General features: G+C 39.5%; 1 protein-coding gene across 3 annotated transcripts in view; it reads right to left on the reverse strand.

The window, feature by feature from the left end:
* Positions 1–624: 624 nt before the first annotated feature.
* The window catches only part of nedd4a (NEDD4 E3 ubiquitin protein ligase a), a 45,942-nt gene continuing 19,552 nt past the window's right edge, over positions 625–27,014 (reverse strand). For 2 of the 3 annotated variants that reach the window (XM_072694503.1, XM_072694506.1), the window contains 24 exons: positions 18,387–18,437; positions 16,416–16,477; positions 15,141–15,240; positions 13,582–13,745; positions 13,032–13,146; positions 12,164–12,316; positions 10,875–10,946; positions 10,376–10,495; positions 9,547–9,879; positions 8,766–8,843; positions 8,565–8,619; positions 8,415–8,473; positions 8,074–8,139; positions 7,725–7,954; positions 7,347–7,468; positions 6,430–6,500; positions 6,122–6,217; positions 5,368–5,441; positions 5,076–5,136; positions 4,444–4,503; positions 4,250–4,357; positions 3,278–3,374; positions 2,634–2,706; positions 625–2,156 (listed from right to left, as the gene is read on the reverse strand). In XM_072694503.1, the coding sequence (XP_072550604.1) occupies positions 2,054–2,156; positions 2,634–2,706; positions 3,278–3,374; positions 4,250–4,357; positions 4,444–4,503; positions 5,076–5,136; positions 5,368–5,441; positions 6,122–6,217; positions 6,430–6,500; positions 7,347–7,468; positions 7,725–7,954; positions 8,074–8,139; positions 8,415–8,473; positions 8,565–8,619; positions 8,766–8,843; positions 9,547–9,879; positions 10,376–10,495; positions 10,875–10,946; positions 12,164–12,316; positions 13,032–13,146; positions 13,582–13,745; positions 15,141–15,240; positions 16,416–16,477; positions 18,387–18,437 (2,523 nt within the window). In that variant the 3' untranslated portion in view covers positions 625–2,053. Of the gene's footprint in view, positions 2,157–2,633; positions 2,707–3,277; positions 3,375–4,249; positions 4,358–4,443; positions 4,504–5,075; positions 5,137–5,367; positions 5,442–6,121; positions 6,218–6,429; positions 6,501–7,346; positions 7,469–7,724; positions 7,955–8,073; positions 8,140–8,414; positions 8,474–8,564; positions 8,620–8,765; positions 8,844–9,546; positions 9,880–10,375; positions 10,496–10,874; positions 10,947–12,163; positions 12,317–13,031; positions 13,147–13,581; positions 13,746–15,140; positions 15,241–16,415; positions 16,478–18,386; positions 18,438–21,519; positions 21,553–27,014 lie in introns of those variants that run through there. The other variant, XM_072694504.1, reaches the window with a different exon arrangement.

A 27,014-nucleotide genomic window follows, 5' to 3' on the forward strand; every position in this document is an offset into this window, starting at 1 on the left:
GTAGATTGTGATACAGTACTCATACTTTCACTATAGTAGTTTCAGCTCTTTTAATTGAGTTAGATTGTGATACAGTACTCATACTTTCACTATAGTAGTTTCTGCTCTTTTAATTGAGTTAGATTGTGATACAGTACTCATACTTTCACTATAGTACAGTTTCTACTCTTTTAATTGAGTTACTGTGATACAGTACTCATACTTTCACTATAGTAGTTTCTGCTCTTTTAATTTAGTTACTGTGATGCAGTACTCATACTTTCACTATAGTAGTTTCTGCTCTTTTAATTGAGTTACTGTGATACAGTACTCATACTTTCACTATAGTACAGTTTCTGCTGTTTTAATGGAGTGTGGCATAGTACCCATCATCAGTAAAGTCCAACATCCACCACAGATCCATTTCGAGTTTGATATGTCAGAGTTTCAACACACTACTCCAAATGGTTCTGATAGACTGCAAGTCCTATTGGTCTAATGGGCAAAGCGCCCTCTTCTGGTTAAAAAAACTGTTTGCGTCAATACCCATGAGCATCAGATACAGTTGGTGCATCTCTATATGTTGCATCACTAAGAGATTAAAGAGTTAAATGAACAAACAAACAAAGCTGCACAATAAGAAGAGATCTTTCCATTTATTTTTATTTATTCCCCAAAATACAGTATGTCGCCATTAACATTGGCATGTGACCCGATTAAACCATTATGATTTATATTCCAGATTAAAGGCATGTTTTACTGTTTATATTTACTTGATTTAATATCAAAATCACTAACAGGAACTTTTAAAGAGAGCCAAAACAATATGATCCTCAGGATAAAGGGTAGACTAATCTGATACAGCTTCTAAATATATGATAAACTCTAGAGTCTAGACTTTTAAGAACATCTCCTCTAAACAATAAGGATTCACTTTGATAAATCTGAAAAATCTAAAAAATTCGACTGCTCATACAAGACAGGTGAAGGCATTGAAAATTTAACAGTCATATAAAGAAGTAGAAAGAGAGAGAGAGAGAGAGAGAGAGAGAGAAATGTGCATACGTTCAGCAATGTTTCCATGTAAACATTTACCCACGTTCCGTTTGATAATCAGGCGAAGCAGAGGATTCCTCCCAAAATCAAACGCAAAGATTGAATGATTGAAAAAAGACAAAGTTAAGACTTAAAAAAGTTATTTAAAAAGAAAAAAAAGAAAGACTCTTAAAAAGCACTAAAAGTACAAAATTAAAATCAGATATTAAGAGAAAAGTTTAGACTTTAGATCTAGAGCTCTGTTTAGTGGGCCACCAGTAAACAAAGGTAACGTAAACACAGTTTTAATGTGAGTATAAAGAATAAATTACCAAGAACGAGAGGGAAAAAAAGGACACGTGAGTGTCTTAAGTGAATACTGCCACCAAAACCTGAGATGGAGGCAACACAGGTGAACACTTCAATTAAAACACTGCCAAAAGATGCTCTTAATATTAACAGCGATATCATGACTTACAAAAGCCCCGAATCCATAGAACCACTGAAAATGAAAGAGCGCATTTTACAGGCTGTTAAAAGCTTTAAATCAAAAACCGAATCACAGCTCTGTGGCCATCCGCCCTCCTCACATTATACTGTGTATATAGAACATACATCAAAAAGGCTTACGAGCTTACAAACGTATACAAATGTGCAAGATATCGAGCCTCTGCGGCAAACTGTACGGCATATCTGCAGATACTTAGTCAAAGTGTACATTACATTACGCTGTGATTTGGATTTGATGTACAATAGAAAAAAATGTTTGTTTCTGTAAACTTCATAGATATGAGCTCTTGATACAGAGCCTTAAAGAGTGATAGCATTCAGGGCTTTTCCTCGACTGGAGAAAATTCAGGCTTCTTCACTCTGAGGAGTCTCAAGTTTAAACTCAACCCTTAAACTCGGATCAGGGTGCTGCCCCAACGTTTGCTGCAACGAACCCCCTTTAGCTCCATCCGCACACTACACCCGCTTCCCTCAGCTGGGATTCTGTCTCCGTAGTAACGCTGTGGCCGCGGCCGGGCGGGCACTTTAACTAGTCGACCCCGTCGAAGCCCTGCGCATTTTCAATTGCAATGTTCAGCTTCTCCCGGAGCTCCTCGAACGACTCGTATGGAGGCAGATCCAGACGATTAAAGCTGAGGGAGAGGGAGAGGGAGAGAGGGATAGAGACAGAGACAGAGATCGAGAGACAGAGAGAGAACAAGAGAGAGAATAAGAGAGAAGAAAGAAGAAGAAAGGGAGAAATAAGAGAGGGAGAGAGATTATTATGTAATAACAACAAAAAAATATAAATAACTTTACTAATAATGATTAATTAATACTAATTAATGCTAAATAACAACTACTACAATAACTAACACTAACTAAACTTTTTCATCCATTACAAAATAAAATGACACTAAACAGATGAACCATACATTAAAAAGACTTTACATTACAAGAGACATACCTTAACTTTCAATGGAAGTAAAGAGTTTATTCCAAGTTATTTTATTTTTTATTCAGATTAGTTCATTTCTGTTGGTTCATTTAACCAAAACATTCTGACACAATAAAAAAACAGATTCACATTACGTTTAGTTAAAAATGGAGAGTACTATTCCGTAACTCACCATGTGTGTGCTCGGGGCAGTTTATCCCGGGTGCCCCACTGCTCTATGGTGAATAACTGTGGCCCATTTGACCCTGATGACACACACACACACACAAAATAATACAACATTCAGGATCCAAACACTTCACAAGTACAGTACTGACCCCTCACTGCTTCACAGAGCCCCAGCACAATTATCATCCATCATCAGCCGTCACACACCGGGCACCAATTAACACTCTTTACACGAGTTCAACTTCGAACTGATTTCAAGCTCAATTTTAAGAGCATTTAAGGTTTGTGGTTATCATTTAAAAACCTGCAACTAGAGGCATATAGTTCTGGGAATTTCCCAACTTCGCTGATCAACTTCTCCTCGTCCATCACCCCCACAAGGGAGTTACTTGCGAGCTAGATAGGCTATTGCAGAGAAACAGACTATTTCAAGTGAAAATGTATGTTTTAAAATATTATTTTAATATTATTGCATTTCATATAAATTTCAAGTCACAAGTCATATATACAAGTCACAAGTGTGCATACATTTATTACAAACAATGGTTCTGAATGTTTTTTTGTTGAGCGTCGGTGTGCAATTTCATAGTGAGCAAAGTGCTGCTTTCTCTCTTGAAGAAGAGGTGTAGAGAGGGGGGGGGGACTGACCGTAAAGCTCAGCAAAGCCATTCATTGGCACGCGAGAGGTGCCAGTCACAAACTGCAGCAACCGGATTCGCTTCTCAGCATCCATCAGCAGAACAGTCTGTGAGAGAGAGAGAGAGAGAGAGAGAGAGAGAGAGAGAGAGAGAGAGACAGAGAGAGAGAGAGAGAGACAGAGAGATATCCATTAACCCCTTAACACTTCATGTCTTATTACACACCAAGGTTTATTATTCAGTAACTTCTGCACAAACTGGTGGGGCTATTCTTTGGCAATAAAGGTTTGTCATAACACTTTCACCGGTGGGCCACAAGCTTTTTAAGTGGTTATAGAACTGATGCAAAAACATGTTATAAATTAGTATAAAATTATATAAAATATATAAAGATAATAGTTTGATGAAAAATTAAAATAACATAAATGACATTCGATATCTGACATATGCTTCTTTAGTCGGAAAGGGAGATGCCAGACTAACGTATCAAATAAACTCATACCCAAAATCTAAATTTATTTGCTTGAAATTTTGTTTTCAAAGCTACGAGTTTAGAAATTTTTTTTTTAGTAAAACAGCACACTTAAAACACTTAAACTAAAACTCGCTCTAAATGTCCGCCCCACAATTAAGCAATAAAGAAAAGTTTTGTTGTGTTTCTACACTAAAATAAGGGTGTTTTTACACTAGCACTTTAACTAATAAAGATCTGGACGCACCCTAAAATGGGTTGAGGGATGTTTTTGCCAGTTTAAACACAGTGTTTGTTAGCAGTATTAGCCTAGCATCTTCTTTTCTATGTTAAAGAGGCACTGGTCAGATATCAGATATGGTCTTTCAGCAAAAAAACGTAAATTCACACAATTTCTCCCAAAATGTAAAAAATAACAAAGACGCACTGATTAATGTCCAAAGTTAAGCTAATATAACTCAACAAGAACCCAATCAATTAGCACTGTTAAAAATAAGTGGTCACACTTACCTTCCAGAACCACTGGATGACCGGCTGGTTAGGCCCATAGCCATTCTTGTACTTGGTGTTCTCCCTCCAGTCATTCACATCCACATCTCCCAAACCACACATCAGCAACTGAGAGCGAAGGAAAGAGAATACAGATCAACTGCACTTGAAAAAATATAGACTACTGATTCAACTAACCAAACAGCAGTACGTACCTCCAGCTCATTCTCATCAAAGATCTTTATCAGATCCTGTGGGATGAGCTCATAAAAGCCCTGTGAGGGATTACAAAGAAAGTGTGAGATGCACTGCTCCCTCTCACAGCCTTACGCCATACATGTTAATGCTTATAAACATATATAAGACTATATATTTAAGACAGGCCTGGGATCTTTCTTTAACAATGTGAAGCTAATTTTATCAAACAAAGTTTGGTTAATATATCTCAGGTTTTATAGAGTAGAAAGTAGACACTTAGTGCTTAATAAACACTGATCAGCTGCAGGTTTCATTACAAACAGAGTAATTAGTGACTGGTTTAATTAGATGAAGTGCAGCAGATGTTGAATATAAAAAAACCCCACTGTATTCAGTACAGGAAAGTGTCTGAATAGGAGTTTATAAGGATATGTGGCTACTGATTTATTTAGTCTATGATTATACATATTGTGATTAAATATCATGTATCGCAGAAAATTCTTTAAATATTGTGATTTTTACCATATTGCCCAGCCCTAGTGTAAAGCTGCTTTGAAGGTCTGCTGATTCTAACAACTTCTAATTGTATACATAATAGCACTAAGTCTAAATCACCAGAAAATTCAGTAAATAAAACAGATCCACTTACTTCTTTGAAAGCGGTCATTTGTCTCTGAATCCGGTTTACGAATCTCCACTGCATCACAAGGCTGGAAAACAGAACACAGTACATTACCCATCCTTTTAGCAATCACTTGTGAACAAAGCTACATTTTCTGTGATAAAAATGTTATATAAATATCTTTGGCCATGTTAACCAGATTTGATACCATTTGGTAATACCGGCTATTTATGTCATTAGTGTAACTGCTACTAAAAACCCTGCAATACAAAAGGCATTCAGTTACTGTTGGTGTCACATGGGGTTTGGTAGAGCTTACTGGATGTATTCCTTCTTGTTGCTGTCATTAACGATGATATCAGTGCCTCCTGGCTTCAGCTCATGCTGGTGGGTCTATGAAAAAACAACAAGCGGTTAGGGCTACTGCATATCTGTAAGATTCACTCATCCTCAGTGTACTGATGCAAATATGTAATATGTCAATAAATATAAAAGAGAGTCTGCTGTCTTTGCTACTCCGGGTTCTGCATACTTCTAACTGCACGTTGTAACTTTGGTGAAGAAGGCAGGACAATGCTCATAAGATCTGCGGAACACTGTATATGTGTAAATTACCTGTAATATTACTATATTGCCTCAGTCTTATTTCTCATTGCCTCAGTCTTATTTCACTTTCAGTGACAGTTATCTATCTCTCAGCTTGCCCAGAAAAAACGTCCTTTAGTGGTGACTTAAAGTGCAGATTACACTTCCTGACTATAAGGGGAGCCCAGGAGCAAGGAATACCAATTCTCCATAGCCCTGCTGTAAGTAAATATGCTCCATTAGTGCCCATTACTGATCATGGATAGTGCCACCTGCTGATCAGCCCAACTATTAATTGAAAAACTTTCAAATCATGATTATTTATGAGAAATTTATTTTGCTAAATTCCAATACCTGTCCAAAAGCTAAAGTATCTGTTAAAGTATCTGCTCAGAGTTGTCCCTTCTAAACAGAAGACCAGTCTCTCTTAATCAGAAAGCAACCTATTATAAACAAAATAATAATGATGAAGCTGATCTCTCTGGTACCTGTCCAAATAGATCTTCATCAATGGTGAAGCGGAGGTCTAAATCAGCGGGGTCGTTCTCCAGGATCCACTTCAGAGAGTTAAAGTACTCGCTGTCCTGAAATATCACACAAAACACACACACACACACACACACACACACTTTAGTGATAATTGTACTACCATGCGTGCAACACAGACATGTCAGAGTGTCACAGTGATATTAAAACCTTTCAAAGTTTCTTGATCTTCTTACTCCATACTATGAGAAATTAATAAAATGACTATACAAAAGCTGATGCTGAATGGTTTAACAGGCCTGTCACTCACCACAGATTCCATATCCTGTAATGTGATTGGCTTCTGCAGCATCATCTTGTAGAAGGGACGAATGAAGAACGCTGTGACAGAAAAATAGAAAAACAAATCAATAAATCAATAATACCGAAAAACAAAGGTGTAAACAGACAGCAGCCTAAAGATTTAGAAGCTGTATTACCAGCTAAGATCATGAAGGCATTTTGCTAGAGTACATTAGAACTAGGAGTAGCACAACACTACTTTTTGATATTGCAACGTTGAGTATCTGCTGATGCTCCTAGCAATCAGATACAATCTTTTACCCCTCTCTTAACCCTTAGACACCAAGGCCAATTTTGCCTGATTTTTTGATAGTTGATGTAACTTTATTATTCCCCTAACAAAATCTAAAGAATTTATAAGAGGCAGTCACACTTGCCATTTTATCTTAGAAAAGTCCAGGCTACTTAAATAGAGTATGTTTTGATCATAAATTTACTTCACACTTGTAATTGGAGTTTCTTGTAAAGACTATAAAATGGTTAGACAGATTTAAGTATTGCTGCTTGTTATAATATGTGTATCTGTAAGTTCGTCCTAAATTATGAAGCCTAGAATACCAGCATGTAGGCTTCAACCAAGCATTTACAAGATCGTTAGGGTTATGGATCGTTTCTTTCCCATTTTCCGATATCCGATCCAGCAAGATTGGCCAGTATCGGACCTATACTGATACTGAGTATTAGCTCTGTGCACCCCTAGCTAGAACAAGAGTGCATCACTGCAAACCAGTGGAACCAGTTCTGGAGCACACTGCTTTGGTTAAATGAGGTCAGTAATGTATGTTGTTATGGTAATGTTGGTTGTTGATTGTAAATTGACTTAATTGTCAAATATTTCTGAAACTGTACTATGCAACATATAGAAAATGGCAAGGCTCCACTTACCGTCCAGAAGTTTCCCGTGGTAGACGGCCATCCCTGCCACACGCCCGATGAATTTAAAGTAGGAGAGATGATCCTCATTGCAGAGGCCTGAGTTTGGGTTGATCTGTAGTGTGTAGTTATCCCTGCAATTTCAGAAATGTCCTTTCAGTTAGAGTCAACACATCACACCAAAGGAATGTCCATTTCACTTCTCAACCAAAAAATTAAAGAGCATCATAAAATCTTAGAAATAGTTAGTAAATTTTACACTAGAGCTGAATACCAGTTATTCCCTTCTCTGGCATTTCTGGTTTCTACACAGGCTAACACGGCCGCAGTACACTTTAATCTGAAGTCAGAAACCACTCCTATGCTTATTACAATAAATTCATCACTTACGTGGCAGAGTACTCAAACAGTCCATAATAAGGGTTGAACATCTCTTTAGATATGAGGAAGAACCACTCTCGGGCCACGCCTCCATAGTCCAGCCCCTTCTCTCCAGCAAACTCCACCCAGAGACGGGCCTTTAGGAGGTCCGGCCGTTTGACAGACAGGATGCGGCGGTATGAATCTTCCAGCAAAGCGTTTCGCCTCACGGACATCTCAAAACGGTTCGGGAGATCCGCCTGAAAGGAAAGAGAGAGAAACACAATCAAAAAGTGAGTTTTTATTATTATTATTATTATTATTATTACTATTACTACTACTACAACTATTAAATCACTCTAAATGACAAATGACTTACTGGTTTTTTAAGCTTCTTGCGGAAATACTCATATTTCTGCTTGTAGTCTCTGGAGTAAGGCACAGCCTGGAATAGACCAAAGATTTATCTAATGTTCTGAGTAAAAATATAAATCATCTGGAGCCTGACCCCTGCATACCAGCATACCAAGGTGTCTGTGAGCAGACTCTGGTATATTAAAGAAAAAAACATATAAGAAAATAAACATATAAGACATTACACATAAGATATAGAGAAGGCTTTGGAGGTTTAAGGTTAGGAAACACTGGCCTATATACTATTGACAATTCCCTGCAGACTGCATTTGATAGAACTCCAAATCCCATAAGAGCAGCACTCACTGGTCCGGTAATGGCAGAGTTCTGTAGTCTAGGGTCCTCCCACTGTGTGGTCTTGGTGTCTGTGGAGGAGTAGAACAATTTCAGCATATAGCTTCCACACACTCTTCTTCCTGCTCAACAATTCGGCTCAGATAGAGTGTATTTTCTTACTGTGATCAATGTAGAAGATTCTCCCATCACTGTGAATTCTCTCCTCCCAGCCAGGCTACAGACACACAGTCACACACAGACACACGGTACTCGTTTTTTTTTTTTGGTTTTTTTGGGGTCTCAGATTTATCTGTACAGTATCCCAATGCTCTGCTTACTGTTTGATATTATTGTTATAAATTATGACCTCTATATACTTACAGGTAGTGGGCCGAGGTCATTGGGGTCAAGCGAAGGTCGTCTCCTCATGTGGGCTGGAATCTTAAGCCGGGGGTCATCCTGTATGTGGGCAGGAAACAAGAAAGGCACAAAGACTAAGTGATACTCAGTACATGCTTGTCAGGGGAAAGGCTAAATACCACAGGCCTGATCTATGGGTCATACTACATCCATTTTCATAATTACACTGCAGTTACAAGTTCTGAGCAGACACACAGACCTGTTGTGGCGGCACAAGGGGGACCTACTTTATATTAGGCAGGTGGTTGTAATTTCAGGGCTGTTTGACATATTTAAAAAAAATGTACCATGTAACATATATGAACATTAAGCATTAAATAAAAAAACAGTACAGTGCAGCTAGCGAATATATGGCATTGGGTTGCTGGCTAGTCTGTTAGCTTGCTACACCTCTGGGTGTACAGAATGCCTCCAGTCACACACCTTCGTTAAAGCAAAACTGTGCCCTTGCTCTTTTCCATGTAGTGATCTTGGTGTTGTGGTATAACGTTTGCTAGCATTACTAATAACATTAGCTCTAGCCTCTTGATTTTGGAAGGCTGTTGGCCTACTAGCTCCTATAGCTAATGCTACCTACCCAATATGAACAATAGCATAAGACTACCAACTATATAAAAGGTCATCTCTATAGCTAGCTTAATTCTGTATACTGTATGTGAAGGGGGTTGGAAAGGTGTTGGATGGGCTCCAACTTTATAGAGTCCCCCATCTTCTGATACCAAAATCATGCCTCTCATCTTACCCATGTAGTGGTCTTGGTGTTGTGGTCTATGAAGAATGGCCGTCCATTGGGTGCGCTCCGCACCTCCCAGCCGGCAGGCATGCACCCTGCATACTCAAAGGTGTGTGTGTGAGAGTGTGGGCTGGGCGAGTGCTGTGGACCAGGCGAGTGCTGTGGACCAGGTGAGTGCTGCGGGGCAGGTGAATGGTGTGGACCAGGCGAGTGTAAGGGGGCAGGGGAGTGCAGGGGCGAGACGTCGGGCGAAAGAAGTGGGGGGGCGTATACTGTAGGGCTCTGAGAGCGGTATCCTGATGTACCTCCAGCCGCAGCAGCTGCTTCAGACGGCTGGATCAACTGCAGGAGAGAGAATTCAGACGGCTCTCACTGTTACCATAGTAACAACTACAGCTTACATATGACATGAACACATCAACATAAACCTACTGGCACTATGCCTAATACCAGGTGTGGGCTAGACAGGTATAAAGCTCACCAGCATTAAGCAGTGGAGCAGTGGAACTGTGATCTCTGGAATGGTGGTGGTGCCTCATCAAATACTTTTGGGATGAGTTGGGATGGGCGGCCACTAATTGTTGGGTTCAAGGTAGACTGGAGTCATTGTTTTTAACAATAATGGATATTAATGATTAAATCCACTCAATAAATGAGCGGCAGCTTTGTTAAAATAGCCGATTTTGAGAGGAGGTGTTGGTGATGTTTTAACCAATAAAGGTTAGCCTATCTACCTCTATTTTATATGGCTGTGATTTCAGCTGAACCTAAAGAATGGAACCAGAAGATTACACAGTAGCAGCAAGCGTGTGCATGTGTGTGTATATGCACATTATACCTGGACAAGCGGCCGGGTCCAGGTGGTGGTTCTGCTGTTGTGGTTGATGTAGTAAACTCTGCCCTTACTGTCCTGCTTCTCCTCCCAGCCAGGGGGTAGTCCTGGAGTAGTGGGCATCATCTATGGAGAGAGCGAGAGCAAGAGAGACCCAAAGGGAGAGCGAGAGAGGAACAGTCAAAGAGAGAGTGAGAGAGAGACAAACAGTCAAAGAGAGAGGGGGTGGTTAAATAACCTAATATCCACATATCCATGCAGAAAAAAATGAAACTCTAACAAAAAGAATTATGTATGATTAAAAATAGGACTCCAGCTTTGGGGTGAGAAATGATTAAAACGCTCCAGGCTGTTTTATTTTGTGAAGAGAAAAACACAGTCCACTTTAACAACATATATTGGAACACCACTTATAATACATCCCTTTTTCATAATGTGTAAATCAATCCATACAGTTATTACGCATCACTGCAACTTTGACAAAGGTGTTCCTGGCTGAACTCACCACAGGATGAACTGGATGCTCCTCTACGGTCAGCATCTGGGCACTCCCTCTACGACTGCCATGTCCCTGTGGCTAAAAAAACAACAACACACAAACACACAAATAATAAGTTTGAGAGGAGTCATTTTTGATTTACCCTATAGGTCCACCCTGATGTTGGATATACATTATGTATATCTTTGTTTTGTCTGAAAGTGCAGATTTTAAGCCCCCTGGGAGCCTCAATCTGAGTTTCCTTTCAAATAAAGTAAATCTAGCTCCTTAGGTCCCCCAGTGTAAATGTATAAAATGTTATGAGATATTTTTTTATAATACCTTTCCTTCTGTATTTCACCATTATTGCTCTCCTCTCGATGTGGAATGTGTGGTGCTAAAAGGGGTCAGGTTTACATAAGCATAACCCTGAGCAATTTCAAGGCTAAAATGGCTCCGCTAAAGCTAAAGCTGAAGCTTGAGACCCCCATGTTTTGTCACCTCTTCGCTTTGCCGTGGAATTTAGAGGCTGGTGCCGGGACGGCCAATTCTAAAATGTGTTGCCATGGTACCATACATTTTGTTCGCCAGTGATAGAGACTCACACCAGTGATCAGTCACACACATTCATTAGAATATTAAGACTATGCCCAGAACGTTCTCAGAGAGGTCTGAGGAGCGCACTTATTTATGTGTTTAATTATATTTCTGCTTTGTTTTTTCTATTCCCACTTTGCTGGACACAAGCATAGTATTTTACCAATATTTAAATACATCAAAATGTGTTCCCAGGGGTGTTATGCTTTCAATTAATACCACAGTAAAGTTTGAAAGTTGAAGCATTTAAAGATTTGAATTTAGGAAACCTTAGGGAAGGTTACTGGGTGTACAGTCCTGTTTTGAGTGTGAACAATGCTTCATTGTTTCTAAAACTGTTCTCCATGGTATTCAATTACAGAGCAAAGTTTTGGTCATTTCACAGCTTACAGTAAGTCAAAGTGTGCCGTAAACCATAGGAACAAGCCTGCACCACCTTTGTGGGCACTGACCTGAATGCCCTCTAAGCAAAGTTGAGAGAAGCCATTTGGGAACGTATTTACAGAAAAGATTTGGGTGACTACTGACTTGCAATGTTTGTTAGCAACATTAAGATAGCATCTCCCATCATAAACTAAAGAAGCACAGGAGATTTCGAACATGCCTGATTGACCACATTTCAGGTCAGAGGAAAACTGTATTATACAACATACTGCATTGATACACTCCTAGTATGTGTGTGTGCATGCATGTGCGAATGTGTGTGTGGGTGTACTTACTGTGAGTGAGGTGCGTCTCTCATTGCCTGTCTGCAGTCTGCAGAACTCCTCACAGAAAGATGTGTATTCCAGAGGAGAATGAGGAGGAGGGGGAGAGACCTGGTTCTGACTGCTATACAGAGTACCATCGTCCTCAGTGATAATCTCCCAACTCTATACACACACACAAAATTGTAAATACAGAAAACACAGAACAGCTGATCCAAATGATAAAAATCCCAAGTGTATGCTTAGGTCCAGATGTGCCTGTTTATATGTGTGAATTTAAGCGAATATAAAAGCATATTACATGGACAAAAGTAATGGGACGCCTACATATTACACCTACAGGAGCTTTTATGTTATCCCATTCTAAGTATACAGGCATTAATAAGGAGACGGTTCCTCTCTGCAGCTCTAACAGCAGGTTAGGAGTTACTGAGTCAGCAAAGTCATGCGCCTCAGCACTCTGCGATCCCGCTCTGTAACTTCAATATAATACCACTCAGAGTTGACAGTGGAACATCTTGGAGGAAAGAAATTTCACCAGCTTACTTGTTGCAACAGTGGCATCATATTACAAAACCACACCACGATTTTATGCACCTCTGTTGATGTGACTGGACAAACCACCCGAATTCAATGACTAAGTGTCCTAATATTTTTGTCCATATATTGTATGTGTATCTATATATGGCAATTTTACAGGAGAATGACCTTCTTAACTTTCAATGGATGTCAATAGCATTTCTATTGGTCTGTTCATGAAATTCTGACACAATGTGAAGAACAACAGCTAGATTTACATTAATGTGAAAAAGTCAAAAATTGCAAAAATGAAGATATAAGTGACAAGAAACAGTGACAATCTGTATGTGCATATACACACCTCAGGCGACTCTCGGCGGTCATTGCTTTCCTCGTGTTCAGAGATTTGTCTGCGTGTGATGAAAGGGTGCTGAGTGTGTGTGCTCTGCCTCTGCTCCGCCTCTCTTTGCACATCCCTACAACACAATTTTATAATTTCACTTTTTGAAAACTGATTTATTGATAATTTTAGGACAGACATTGGTTCTCATATTCTATATAGCACCACTTCCCTAATAAAATGATTAGTATTTTCTTTTACTTAATAGTCCAGCAGGTGGCAGCCTTACATTATATATAAGAGAAGGTATATATATATATATATATATATATATATATATATATATATATATATATATATATATATATATAAAAAAACAGTAGGTACATTTTCCGTCAGGGCTTGATGGCGAAGATGGCGTACACTGGAGTGCTTTGCCATACACCAGACAGGAATGTGAAAAGTTTTGCACATATCAGCTTTTTAAGAACTCATGTTCACTTCGTATTTAGTCAGTCAACAGACAACTGCAATACACAAGCTGTTCATATAAACAGCTGAATGGCCTTACTGCATAGTGGGTCTGTGCCACTGTGTGGTCCGGTTCTCATGGTTGACATAGTAGGTGCGTCCCAGGTTGTCCTGCCTCTCCTCCCAGCCAGGGGGCAGTGCAGGCAGCTGGTGAGGGTGGCGTGGGCCACATATCTCCTGACTCTCCAGGAACTCCCAACCGGGCTGCAAAAAGAAACAAATAAATAAATACATATTTACACAAGGTCTGTTTGGTAATGCTTTAGTTTTTAGCACTGGAGCTACAAGGCTAATGTAGTAATCAGGTAATGGAAGCTTATACTACACTACATTACACTACACTAGTTAGCATGGTGCAACCTGTATGCCTAAATTAATTTACACTGAACTAATTTAACACCTCAAACTATGCAGAGTTGTTCTTTAACAATAGTAGTCTAGTAGGCTTGCTTATGCATAACAGGTACACACTATACACATGGGCTAATCTTGAAAACCTTATAAGGAAGAGCATTACTAAAAGAACCTACTGAACCACTCCATGCAGTTTGAGGTAAGTGTGTGATGATGTAGACATGTAGCCTGCAGTGCCAACTGGTCAGATATGAGCTTCCATTATGTTTAATAAAAGCCTAGTGGCCCCAGTGCAAAACTAAACGAGCAAACTTTAGACACCAAGCATGTCTTGTCAAACATGATTTTAGCTTCCCTGGGCCTGGCAGAGGATTCTCCCCCAGAGGCCATAGTGCCAAATATAGTTTTGGACTTGGGGACATGGTGTGCTCAGGGGCGGAGGTGGTTTCAATTAAGCCACGTACAGAAACGGTAATGCATTCACTGACTCAGCAATAAGCCTTCTCGGTTTCACCATTTCTGCTCAAATAAGCTCTGAAAATCTCTCTCTATTCATTCAACTATTTACACAGTAAAGTCAGCTGGCCTGGAGATGTTTACTAATTCCCAGAACTACAATCATGGACATTTAGTACATTTCATAAAAAGAACCCATTGCCAAATGTGAAGCATGGAGGTGGAGCTATCACGTTTTGAGGCTGTACTGCTGCCAGTGGCGTTAGCAGTACTGCACTTGTGGAGGTGAGAATGGATTTCACAAAATACCACCAAATCCAGGACGCAAATGTCAAACCATGTGTTAAAAGGCTGAAGCTGAAAAGAGTAGGTCTTCTACAACAGGACAATGATTCAAAGCATACCTCAAGTCCTCCATGAACTAACTGAAGATATGCAAAATAAAGCATTTGGATTGCCTCTCACAGTTAGTGGATAGACCAAAAATCTAGCTCGGTATGCAAGGCGACCTGAAAAGATTTTAGAGCGTGGGGGAAAAACTATACCTACATTAACTAAAAACCATTTGCAAGCCATGCCCAAAGTTTTGCACAGGCCACAAATGATTCAGATTTTATGAAAATCAGATTAACTGTGGTGGTGTAATATGAATCTTAAACAGACTTGAGGCTGCAGATGAAACTTGAGCAGATCTGCTGTACTGCAAAGTAGACTTCTAGGAAACTGTCAGATATGATCAGATATCTGAGAAGAGAGGGAAATAAAATGTAATCCAAGAAAGCATCTTACGTCCAGCTCCTCTGTCTGCTCGGCCTGCTCTTCCTCTGAGCCGTTCTTGGGCAGGTAGGTCATCTTCAACCGCAGGTGTCCTTTGACTCTCGATTTGTGGCTGAACACAAAGAAATAGATCAAAATACTGCAACAGAGGTTTACGATAATGAAGTAAGTCAATATTATTTGCGTAAGCTAATCTATTCAATATAATCAAGTTAATCAACTCAGCCCCTTTCTCAAAGGCCCAGCTGACTGAGACACAATTTATTTAAAGAGTATCAAATGGCACCATGACCCAAGGATTGCTGGTTCGAATCCTGGGCCTTGAGGCCTGCCATCAGCATCCAGAGCCTGAGAGAGCACAATTGGTGGTTTCAGCTAGTGTCTGCTATCTGGCAGCAGTTCGAAAGGAGGTGGTGGCTGGTTGCGCATGTGTCGGAGGAGACGTGTCAGTCTTTACCCCCCCCAGTGTTGGGAGCTTTAAATGTGATTGGGGAAAGTACCAACGAGTACCAGATATCCAATGAAAAAACTTTATGCATTTTCTATTAAAATAAAAACAAATGTGTGTAAAACAACATTTTATTTATCTAATGTATTATTGAATGATACACTGCAGACTGAAGCTCAGCTGCTTGCTCACTGTATGTTATTATGAACTCATGATTATAGCAAAACAGCAGCAGCAGCAATGCAGAGCTCCAGTTCCCCTAGAGAGCCTCCACTGTAACAAGCTGTATGAAGGAGAGCATGAGGCTACAGTCAAGGGCACAGGAGCTGTATCACTGACTGTATAAATCGGGGTGCTCAATCCTAGTATTATATAAGTATCACCCTGCAGAGTTTGGATCCAGTCCACCTGGGGGCAGTTTAAAATGAAGGCCTTTCAGGGCATATTTAATGTTAAGGTGTGCTTGAACTCTCCAAGGCGGTAGATTCCCAGGACTAGGATTAAGCATCCCTTGGACATAAATTATATGGTATCTGTGGTCTATACAGTCATTAGGTGGAGCATGCATCCACTGCTCACTGGACATCTGTGACTTAATGTTCTGGTTCATGTGGACCATTAAGTCAAAATGAACAGTAACAAAAGTAAGTAGTAAGTAATAAATAAGTAAGTAAGTAAGTAATTAAGTAATAAATACATTCTGATAAGGCTAATTCTGTCCATTTACACAGCTTTAACACACCCCACAGTCTTTATTTGGGGTCAGATTTAAGACTAAATATGACAAATGTGATTTATTGCTATTAAGTACAAAAACACAATCGAAAGCTGTAGCTTACCTTCTTGGGTGCAGAAGAAAATCCTTGAATGTGTATGGCCTCTCACTGCCTGGTGCTTCTGTCTGAAATCAAATTAGAAAGACTAAATTTTAAACATGCCATACATCTCACGAGAGAGTGTTTTCTTCGTTGCAGATCTCTATATAACATTAGAATGAACAATAATCCCAAATAAACCCATCCCAAAATGAACAAAGGCAGAGGTAAGTGCTCAAAATGTGCCATAGGTGAGTAAAGTTACTGATATGTTGGTTAGGAGAACACAATTTAGGGTGCTAATATTCTTTATGAACTTCAGTCACTGTTTTACTTCAATAGATGATAGATTAGATAAACTAGGCGTTGGACAGGAACTGGAAATATTGGCCTTCCTCCAGAACACATTTGCCTATTATTATTATAATTATTATTATTATTGTGTATAATATTTTTACATGTTTTAAACAAAAAAATGATAAATATTGCCCAGACAAACAGCTGTATACAGTAATTCATCTTAACAGATGGCCAATCCTTCTGCACAGAGTACATTAACAAAACAAATCCGACTGTAAACCAAACATCTAACTACAAACCTCCTCAACACTGGCGAGTGTCTGAGCATGTGCGTAAATATCTCTGACCGTGTTGATAATGACCACCACAAGCATGATGGAAGATATCATTTACACAACAGCACCCAGTGCTGCACACCAAGCTAGACTAAATAAGGGCATTGGCGTTCAGCTGGCACATGGAAATATGGCCAGAAAGAAACTCAAACAAAATACATGGTTTCAAGGTGGCAGGAGAAGAGTTTTGGTTTGTTTTCATTCAGATAAATGAAAAGCAGCAGTGTTAAAAAAAAAGAAAAGAAAAAAGAAGAAAATCAACTATAACACTTTGGGAACGATGCATGGAAATATGAAATCCAGCCTGCTGCAGTTTTGCTGAGCGAAAGCTTAAACTACACGTATTCTTGAAACACTGTCTGCTTTCAAAGGAACAGTTTGGGTAAAAAATATTCCTCTTTAGTTTCAGCCCTGGACCTACAATACGAGGCTAATATGTAGCTAAAAAATTGACACTTATTAGCACGATGCTAACTAGTTCACTGGGGCTAATACTCAGTAACAAAGAAAACCAAGAAGGTTTTCTCTGAACAAATACTTCTGTAGCTAGGAAGTAACGGAAGCTAATTACTGCATGCCTTAATCATCTCCTCAAACCGTGTGCAGCTGTTTAGCAATCTCTAACAGACTTGTTTATGTGGTTTCTGACAATGTGTGGCACATTGTTCTCTATAAACAGGGCCGGCCCAAGCCCTCATGGGGCCCTAAGCTAATTTAGATTTGCCCCCTTTTCCCAATACCACCACCACAGCACCAGATGCTCCATCATGCCATAGGCTACACTGTGTTTGTAACGTACCCACGATCATCAGCATTGTCTGCACTTGCCCAACCGTGGTAGCAGCCAACAGAAGAAATTGATTAATCTAGTATTGGTGTGCCAAATATGAAAATACATTTACCTGTGCAATACAATTTCGTTTTATTATTCAATGTAATTTTTAAAATCTATATATTTGATACATGATATCTTGGTGCTCTTGGGGGCCCCCTGATGGCGTTGGAGCCCTAAGCGGCCGTGTAATTCGAGTATGACTTGGGCCGGCTCTGTCTATAAACATGGAATAAATCACATTTTCGAGGTCTAAATTCGGTGTGTACTCGTTTCCACTTTTGAAATGGCTCGTGAAGACTGAGGTGTGCAGTTAGTGCCATGCTAATCAGTGACACTAATAAGCTTCCAGTACTTGTTAGCTACATTTGCTACATTTTAGCCTATAATATGTCTTGGCTGATTAACTTATATTTTTGTAGTAATGGGAAAAGTGAGTAATGGGACTTCTTTTGCCAAACTGTTGCTTCAAAACAAGGACAGATTTTCTTCTCTGAGACTCTTTGTGTGTGTGCTGCAGTAACTCACTGGTATTTGGTGCAAAGGAACGTCCACTTGCCCCAGGAAGTCATCTCGTGTCTGAAGAAATAAAAGATATATAAATATAAGAAATAAAAATAGATTAAAAAAAATAAATACATATATAATACATAAATACAAAAAAAAAAGTAACTCTTCATACTCTCTCTCTCTGCCACACACACACACACACACACACACACACACACACACACACACACACACACACACACACACACACACACACACACACACTGTATGTTTTCCTGGAATGACTAAAACAGCCCCGCTGCCCTCGTTATGCCCAGTGTCTATTTTTCCATCTATTCTGTGAAGTGCTGGTTCCACAGCAGAAAAAGTATCAGCCTGTGCCTCTCGCAGTTTTCAGACTGTTCTCTGAACCACCAGATCCGGCACGCTTCTCAGCAAAACCGTAAACACTTTGTGCATATTTTTAGACACACAGGTCAGATACTGTTGTTTCATATGGTAACACTCAACTAGTGCTCAGAACAACAAGGAGAACAAGACTGAACATTAGCTAGTCTTCACAAACTAGGGATGCATTGATATTCTTCATGTATATACACGAGTAGGGTCTGACTACCCTGCAGAAAAATCCAACCAGAAGACCAGCTTTTGATAGTATCTGGTTTGGGATGGTCTGAGCTGGTGGTTAAAAAGCTGGTCATCCAGAACAAAACATAAGAGATGGTTAACCATCTCTAGACCAGCTTAGCGTGTCCTGCATTTGATTTTGGTAACGCTTGGTCGTGCGGGTCGACCAGCTTGGTCTTACTGGTCATGCTGGTGTTCTAGCTTGGTCAGGCTGATCATGCTTGTAGACCAGCTAAACCATCAAACTGAAGTTCTAAAACTGCAGCCTCTTGTACTGAAGGGACGTAGTGTAGAGGTATATAGAGGTATATGGACACCATGTATAAATGTTTTGTTGATCTTCTGAGTGAACAATTTCGCTGCAGGTGACAAATTAAAATATGGCAATTATCTGATTTTTAAAAAAAAATAAATAAATAAAAATAAAATACACCATTATCTTTTATACATTACATATACACATACTTTTACATTATTATTTATTATTTTCCTAAATAGACATAAAAATAGAAAATTAATAAAAAAAAAATAGACATAAATTTTTATGCAACAATTTTCCAACCTCTCTATCTTTTAGAATGAAACAGGCTGTTTCTGTTACTGTGCCTTTAAGACTGATATAAGACAAATGAGCTCTGATCAGATTATCCAGTTTTGAGCCTCATCCAAAAAGCACTGAGAGCTGAAATACTCCTGAGAACTGCAATTGAGTGGGCAATGGAAAACAGCAAAATGCAGATACAAGGTTTTTACAGAGACGCTCTCCGTCTTCAAACACCGACTGAAGACCCATCTCTAACTCTAGTGTTGAGTACTGTGGTCTCTATACTGATTTTTGTGTTTATTAGTGTCTAAGATTAGCGGTATCGCGGCCGTTGTCTTTTGGATCCCAGTCTATAGAAACTAGCTAAGGTATTATCTGAGTAAACAGTGAAGCACTTTTGTACGTCGCTCTGGAGGAGAGTGTCTGCTAAATGCCTTAAATGTCAATGTTAATGTATATCATCACTTCACTTGCTCTCGATACAGGAGGCCGGGACTCAAAGGCCCCACTGGGGAATCACACCTACTTACACACTTAACCATACACACATGTTCATGTTCAGGCAATACTATGTGCAATACCCCCCCCCCCCATGTGCAATTAAGAGTCTTTTGCTGTAAATAATATTGTTATTGCTCTTTTAATTTTTAATTCTTATTTATATTGTGTATATAGTGTAAATTATTTATCCAAATCTTTGTAACTGAGTGTCTTGCTATCCCTTTCTGCTGTTACACTGGGAATTTCCCCACTGCGGGACTAATAAAGGACTATCTTATCTTATCTTATCTTATCTAATATTAGATGCCAGAGTTGAAGACTCAAGTCACACTTGAGTCGCATGTTCACAGACTCGTGACTCAAGACACAACACTTGCTAAGTTTCCGCTCAAGCAGGGGTGGCAAACTCATTTGAGGTAACAGGCCACATTACAAGCAGTCCAATGTCAAGGGGGTCAGACCAATCATGTCATTAGCACATTTTGGCTAAACTGTGCTAGTGCAATGGCAACTGACTGACCAATAACTTTCTCTGACTGATGAAATACATTGGGCCACTGACTGACTTCGAATAAACCAACGTCCAGCATTATACACTGCCTCTGTCAGAGCTACAGTACAACACCACCAAAAACCAGCTTCATTAACAATAACAGTTCGCCAGTGTTCAGGTAACTGTGCTAGCTAGCATCTCTGAAGAACATGAAGTCCTATATTAGTGAGGTAGCAGTAAAAATACTGTGAAATTTCACACAGTGAGGAGGAGACATGACTAATTCTGCTCACTCAAAGCTTGCAGTGGCTTCAGGTTTAACATTTCTTCAGATAACAAGGCTTTGGTTATAGAGGAACACTGAAGGTCACTGAAGGTAAGTTCTGTCCTTCAGACTGAGAGTTTTCTACAATGAAAGACTCATTATTTGTGGATTCTGCTTAAACCGGGCAAGTTTATAGTAGGGTTTAAGCTAATAACGGGACTAAACTAAAATTCATTAGGTCTTCAACCTCTTTCAGTTTTTTTTTTTTTAATATTTCCATCCACAGAGAGATAAAAACGCCTGCTTTAGTATGCTAGCCCCATATGGGGTGACAGCACCTCATAAAGAATTCATCAAAACACCAAAAAGAAGGTATAACAATTAAGCAATAATATATACATATTAATATCTAACTAAACAGTAGTTACATTTATTCATATGTGGAAATCTGAAATGTAGTGCTATCTGCGTGTAGACGTTTTATGACGTTTTATGTAGTCTATATAATGAGGTATTTGAGATTCAGCCAGAAACGTGCATGGCTTGTAGTGTTTTTGTGTGGATAGGAGGAGTCAAAAACCTCCGGATACATATGGACAGGGCCTTATACTTCTACTCATAGTTCTACTTAACTTTCCTCTAAGAACAATTCTGAAAATTGACATTAAAAATAATGTAAATAAATGAATAAATAATAATAACAACTTCTTCCCATAAATACCTTCCATGTGTTCAAGGGGCAGGTTCACAAAAGCCTGTTGAAAGTTGTAATCTCGTACGTAATAAAAAGCTACAGAAAAAAACATTTATTAACAATTATTATACGTAGAATATACAATAACATTATTGTGAATTTCTTGGTGTTTCTTTTAATATTTTTCATACATGTTTTTTTAGGAAGGCTTTGCCCCTTTTCTTCTAGAGTTCAACAAATACACCCTTAAATACCGGTCTAACCTAAACATCTGCCGGATGCTGATTTGTATCAATCTCCTGATACCGATACGTTTCAGACATCGTCGTACATTCCTTAAAATGATGTACTTTTTTTTTTTTGGCTGAACTATCACATGAACAAGAGGATGAAACAAGACGCCCTGTTCTCCCGAACACACACACACACAAACACAGACACCCTACCACAGATAGCTTGCCATTGGCTATGTTTACATATGCAATGATGGAAATTTTGTCGAAGGAAATGTGTCGAAGGACACATTTACTGGGAAAAGTTTACAAAGAAAAAGTGTGCGAAGTGAGAGCTGCAGAAGAAGTGAGGCTCTTTTTTTGTTTTTGGAACAAAATTTGCAGACCTTTCCCAACTGCCGCGATACCTTCCAGCGGCGGCCTCTGGCATCATGAGTCAAAACCATCTGCATAAACCTCTCAGCAGCTCCATGCTATTATTAAGCACTGATTCGGCCACCTTTTTTCTGCTGTTGCAACAGGGCTAGCAATAGAGCACTGCTAGCACGTCGCTTTGACACGACCGGTCAGTCTCCTTCACTTGAGGAACGTCTCTCTTAGTCTCTGTAGTGCACATATCTACACTTGCACTGGTCATTCGCTTGCACACTCTCGCAACACATTACGCAACTCACGCCTATTATTTTCTCCAGCATATAAAAAAACTAAAGGTTTAACCCAGGAGGCAGTTGCATTCTGATGTGAGGCTAACAAACTCTGCACCCCTCCCGTGTGCCTACTCCTCTCACTTGTCATTTTTCTTTCTTTCCAGGGCGGGCGCACATTTGCTGAGAATTAGGGTCAAACCACAAAGCAACAGGAATGCAGGCTCTTCAGCTCTCCCCAGTTCAGACGAGCCACATTTTCAGCTCCTGGTGTCAAAGAAAAAGCCCTTCAGCTCACAGCTGAGAAGAACACAAGTACTAGCTTGGAGGTTAACCCATTAGAGAGCGAAGCTTTGTTTCCATTGGTCTGCACAGTAGTGCACTGTTTAAAAGTTTAGATATAGTGTTTTTTTAACAATATAAAACCAATCTGGTTTTGGATAAATGTAATAAATGCTTATGCATGCACAATGTTTATGCTATATGCTACTGGAATCTGCAGATTTGTACATGCAAATATCACACATCAGCACCGGTGCACAATGTCCATACCATAACAAAAGTTAAGATCTTGTAATATCCAGTCCCAGTTTCTACATTTTATAAATAATATATTAGTTGATTGGCACCTTTTAAAAGTACTATTTTTACTTTTATACTTCAAATGATGATAAAAAACATTACAAGATTATGATTATCAACCTTTTAACTTTAAAAAAAAAAAAAAAACTAAGTAAAGATCCAAAAAAGACGGTAATCTGTGTCCACAGATCAGCGGGAGGCTATATGAAGACAGGCAAGTATTTTTCTTTAAAAAAAAATTACAGTTCCGGAGAACTGTGGGGATTAAGATGTGATCTAGAAGACCAAGAAACCTCTGAAAGAAGGTTTGGCTCATATGCTGGTAAGAAAGGCAAATCAAAACCCCCATATGACTACCAAGAACCTGCAGGAGGGATTAGCTGTGTTGGTAGGGGCATTGCTTCCACAAATCTAATCTTTACACCATAAGAGTCATAAAAAGGGAACCTTAACAGCACTTAAAAAAACTACAAACTACTACTTCCAAAGAAGACAGATTAGTTTTAGAAACACATGCTATGGGTTGATAAAGTCAAAACAGAACTCTATGGCCATAATCAGCATAGGCATGCAGCAGACATTTCATGAAAAGAGCACCGTGCCAACTGTGAAGCAAGGGGGAAACAACATTGGTTGAAATCTGCATACGTACTATAGTAATTAGTACTTAACTAATACCAATAAGTAGTTTTGTAGGATTGCAAACGATCAAAAGTTCACACTAGATATGACCTGGCTTTATCAGGCAGTGCGGTAGGTCGGTCCCTTTGGGGAAAGATCAACAACAACAGTGGAAAAAACGCTCAGCGCAATTAGCCGGAGCGGTTCAGCCTGGCTTAGGTTGGTGAATGCAAGAGGAAAAAGACTGGTGATGCCAAAGCTTTGAAGCTTTGAACTCAATAACCTGGGCCTAAAAATGTGCATCTTTCAACCAGTGAGGGCACGTCCACTGACCAGATTCCTGTCCACTTGCTTTAACCTACTGTATACTTTCAAACGATGACTCTCTGACACTGTTGCAAGGGCCCACCATTATTTTTTTTATTTTTTTTTATTTATTTTACTTTAATATTTCAATAAAGTATTAAATATTGTGTCTCATTTCAAGCCAAATGGCAAGATGAGGCTGAGCTGTATATGAAAAGTTACGATTCTGTCGGTCAGTCAAGGGGATAAAGAGGAAAAATAGTTGCATAAAAAAGAATTATGACTGTATTTAACACATAAACCCACACAAATGCAATACGTTATATAACTCACATTCTTTTTAATATAAAGATATTGCTGGGATATTCAAATATGATCGGTTTAAATGTGGATATTTGAATAGTTAAATGGTCAAAATTGCCACCTCTACAATTAAATCCTCCAAGAAAGTCTAAAGGACCTGCAGCATATTTAACTGCACTTATCTGGAAAGCTGGAAACACTCTCAACCAGCTAATCTGGCCAGTAATGTTGGCTGATGGAGAAGCCTTTGGATCTCGGGATATGGTTGGAAAATGATCCTTGTCTGCAAACGTCTGTTCAGGCCCACAACTGTAAATAATTTGCACCACTACAAGTAGGCCACTATTCACTTCTGAAGGAACACCACCACAACAGGGTCTGGAAAAACAAGAATGTGACACCACCAGGTGTGTAGTACTTGGTCAAAGTGTCTAACTGATCTTTTAATAACTGCTGCATTTTAATATGAACCAGTAATCTTCAGGGCTTTCGTGTAGCACGGCAGTGTAACCACTGGCTCAGAGACTGGGAGATCGTAGGTTCAATCCTCAGTGATGCCACAGCCATTCGTAGCTGGCAGTCCCAGAGAGCAGAGAGCAAAATCAAAACGCAATTAGGGCCAACGTGGGCATCTGTTAAAAGGCAGTTTGCAAATTTGAAAAAAGGTGTTTGAGTTTCATGTAACACAGAAGAGGAACATGCCTTCCTTCATCCTGTCAGCACTGTTAGCACTGTGTGATTGGGAGAGTCCTAGCTATTTGGTGGAAATTGGAAATTACTAAATTGAAATGCATTATAGTGTATTTATAATTACAGGGTTTAAAACAGTTTAAAAAAGGCATTGCTTTACATTCATGAACACTTACAGCCAGACATTGTTACTCATTACTTTAAACTACAAAAGAACCTCTGTTGGTTCAATAACGCAGTGGGCGAGTTTGGAGCAACCAAAGCAGTAAAAAGAGTTTGGAGCAACAATCTAAACAGTCTGGAGCAGTTTTAAAATCCTTGCCCAAAAGAAATGTGCACTAGATTGTTCTTTAACCATTGTTGTAAAATAGAGGACTTTGAAGAAACTTTTGAAAATTCTTAAAATAACTTCACATGTACTCTAAACAAATTAGGTCCTATATGGAACTGAAAAAGGGTTCGACCCGCAACAACAGAGGAAACATTTTTGGTACTGTATAGAAGAGGTTTATCTACAATCTATAATGGTTCATTTAAACTGTAACAATAAGTCGTTCATCGAAGAACCTCTAGACTACTTTAAGAACCAACGGGCTGTGGTTCTTAAAGTTTTTAGAGGTGCCTATGAGAAACTTTGTGATTCCTTAACATGAAGCCTGGCCCCTCACTGTATTAGGGTTCCTAGAAGATCCTTAAGATATTATATTTGGATTAAACTACACTGTAAAAAAGTTATTTGAAGAACATGTAGGTTACTTCAACGTGTTCTTCCAACATGTTCAGTATGTCTGGTTCCTCAAAGAGCCCATTGAATTAGAGTTCCTAGAGCAGTGTTTTCCAACCATGGTCCTTGAGGCCCACTGCCCTGCTTTTCCTGCTTTAACGCACCCACTTTAACTCCATAATGGGTTGTTAAACAGCTGCTTAGTTGGATCAGGTGAGCTGGAAGCAGAGAAAAGTGTAGGGCAGTGGACCTTCATGACCAAGGCAAAAAAAAATCCTTTAATTATGACGACCTTCTTCAATTTCTCACTTTCGTCCTGAAGAATAGGAATCTTATCTTGAATGTTCTATGAAGGTTTCTCAACAGTATTAAATTGCAGAACCTTCAAAAGTTGTTCAAAGATTTTGTCTTTTAACCATGTATAAGAGGTTTTGCTTGTGTGTGAAAAACTTTCTTCTTTGCCTGGATAAACAGTTAAACGGCTTTAAGTTGTCACAATTCCCTTCTCAAAACTCTTCAATGCATCTTTTTTAAGGCTGTAATGAAAATTCACAGATTACCTCTTCAAACATTAGCCTTTAGAGAACAAACATGACATCTTTTTGTGACTTTTAGTCATTTTGGTTCAATATTTTTCCAACAAAACCTGAGAGCTTCGCTTTTACTATGGTATTGATTTGCTGTTTACACTGCACAGCTACTAGGGTGCTGCTTAGGGGTTGCTAAGGTATTTCTAGTGGTTGCTAAGCCATTGCTACAGTGTCTTAGGTGGTTCAAAGGGGGCTGTTGAGTGGTTTCTTGTGGTATTCCCAGTGGATGCTAAGACATCGTCTTATGTGTTTGCCAGGGCACCACTGAATGACGTAGTGGTCACCCCTAGTGTCCTAACACCTAAGATCCTGCGGATTGTTCTTTTACAACAATACTCATTTCATCGGGCACAGCTTGTGTTTTGATAGGTTTGATTTCTAACACCAGAACCCGGTTCTACTGCATTCTTCAAGAAAGGCTCATAATTACAGTGGAGCGGCAGGACGTGATTCAAAGCTCTCACAAATCAGCCACCATCACTGGAGAGCTCAGAGAAGTGTTTCCAGCTTGAGTGACGGGCACGATCGTCCACACACTGTGTGTGTGAGTTTGTTTTTCCACTGTAGTTTCACAGTCATCTGCTACCCATTTACAGCACCGTGATTGTACTAGGCAAGCTCACAATACAAACAGCCGTGCACTCCTGCTGCGGATCGGAACATGCTGGAACGACCTTGCGGACGCAGGGTGACTGGAACGAGGGCATACCGTACACACACGGAATCTTGTCAGTTTAGCACACACACACACACACACACACACACACACACACACACACACACACACACACACACACACACAGGGTCTGGGTTTCCCTAAGAAAAGTAT

This window comes from Salminus brasiliensis, chromosome 13, assembly GCF_030463535.1.
Source record: "Salminus brasiliensis chromosome 13, fSalBra1.hap2, whole genome shotgun sequence".
In the NCBI taxonomy this organism is placed as follows: Eukaryota; Metazoa; Chordata; class Actinopteri; order Characiformes; family Bryconidae; genus Salminus; species Salminus brasiliensis.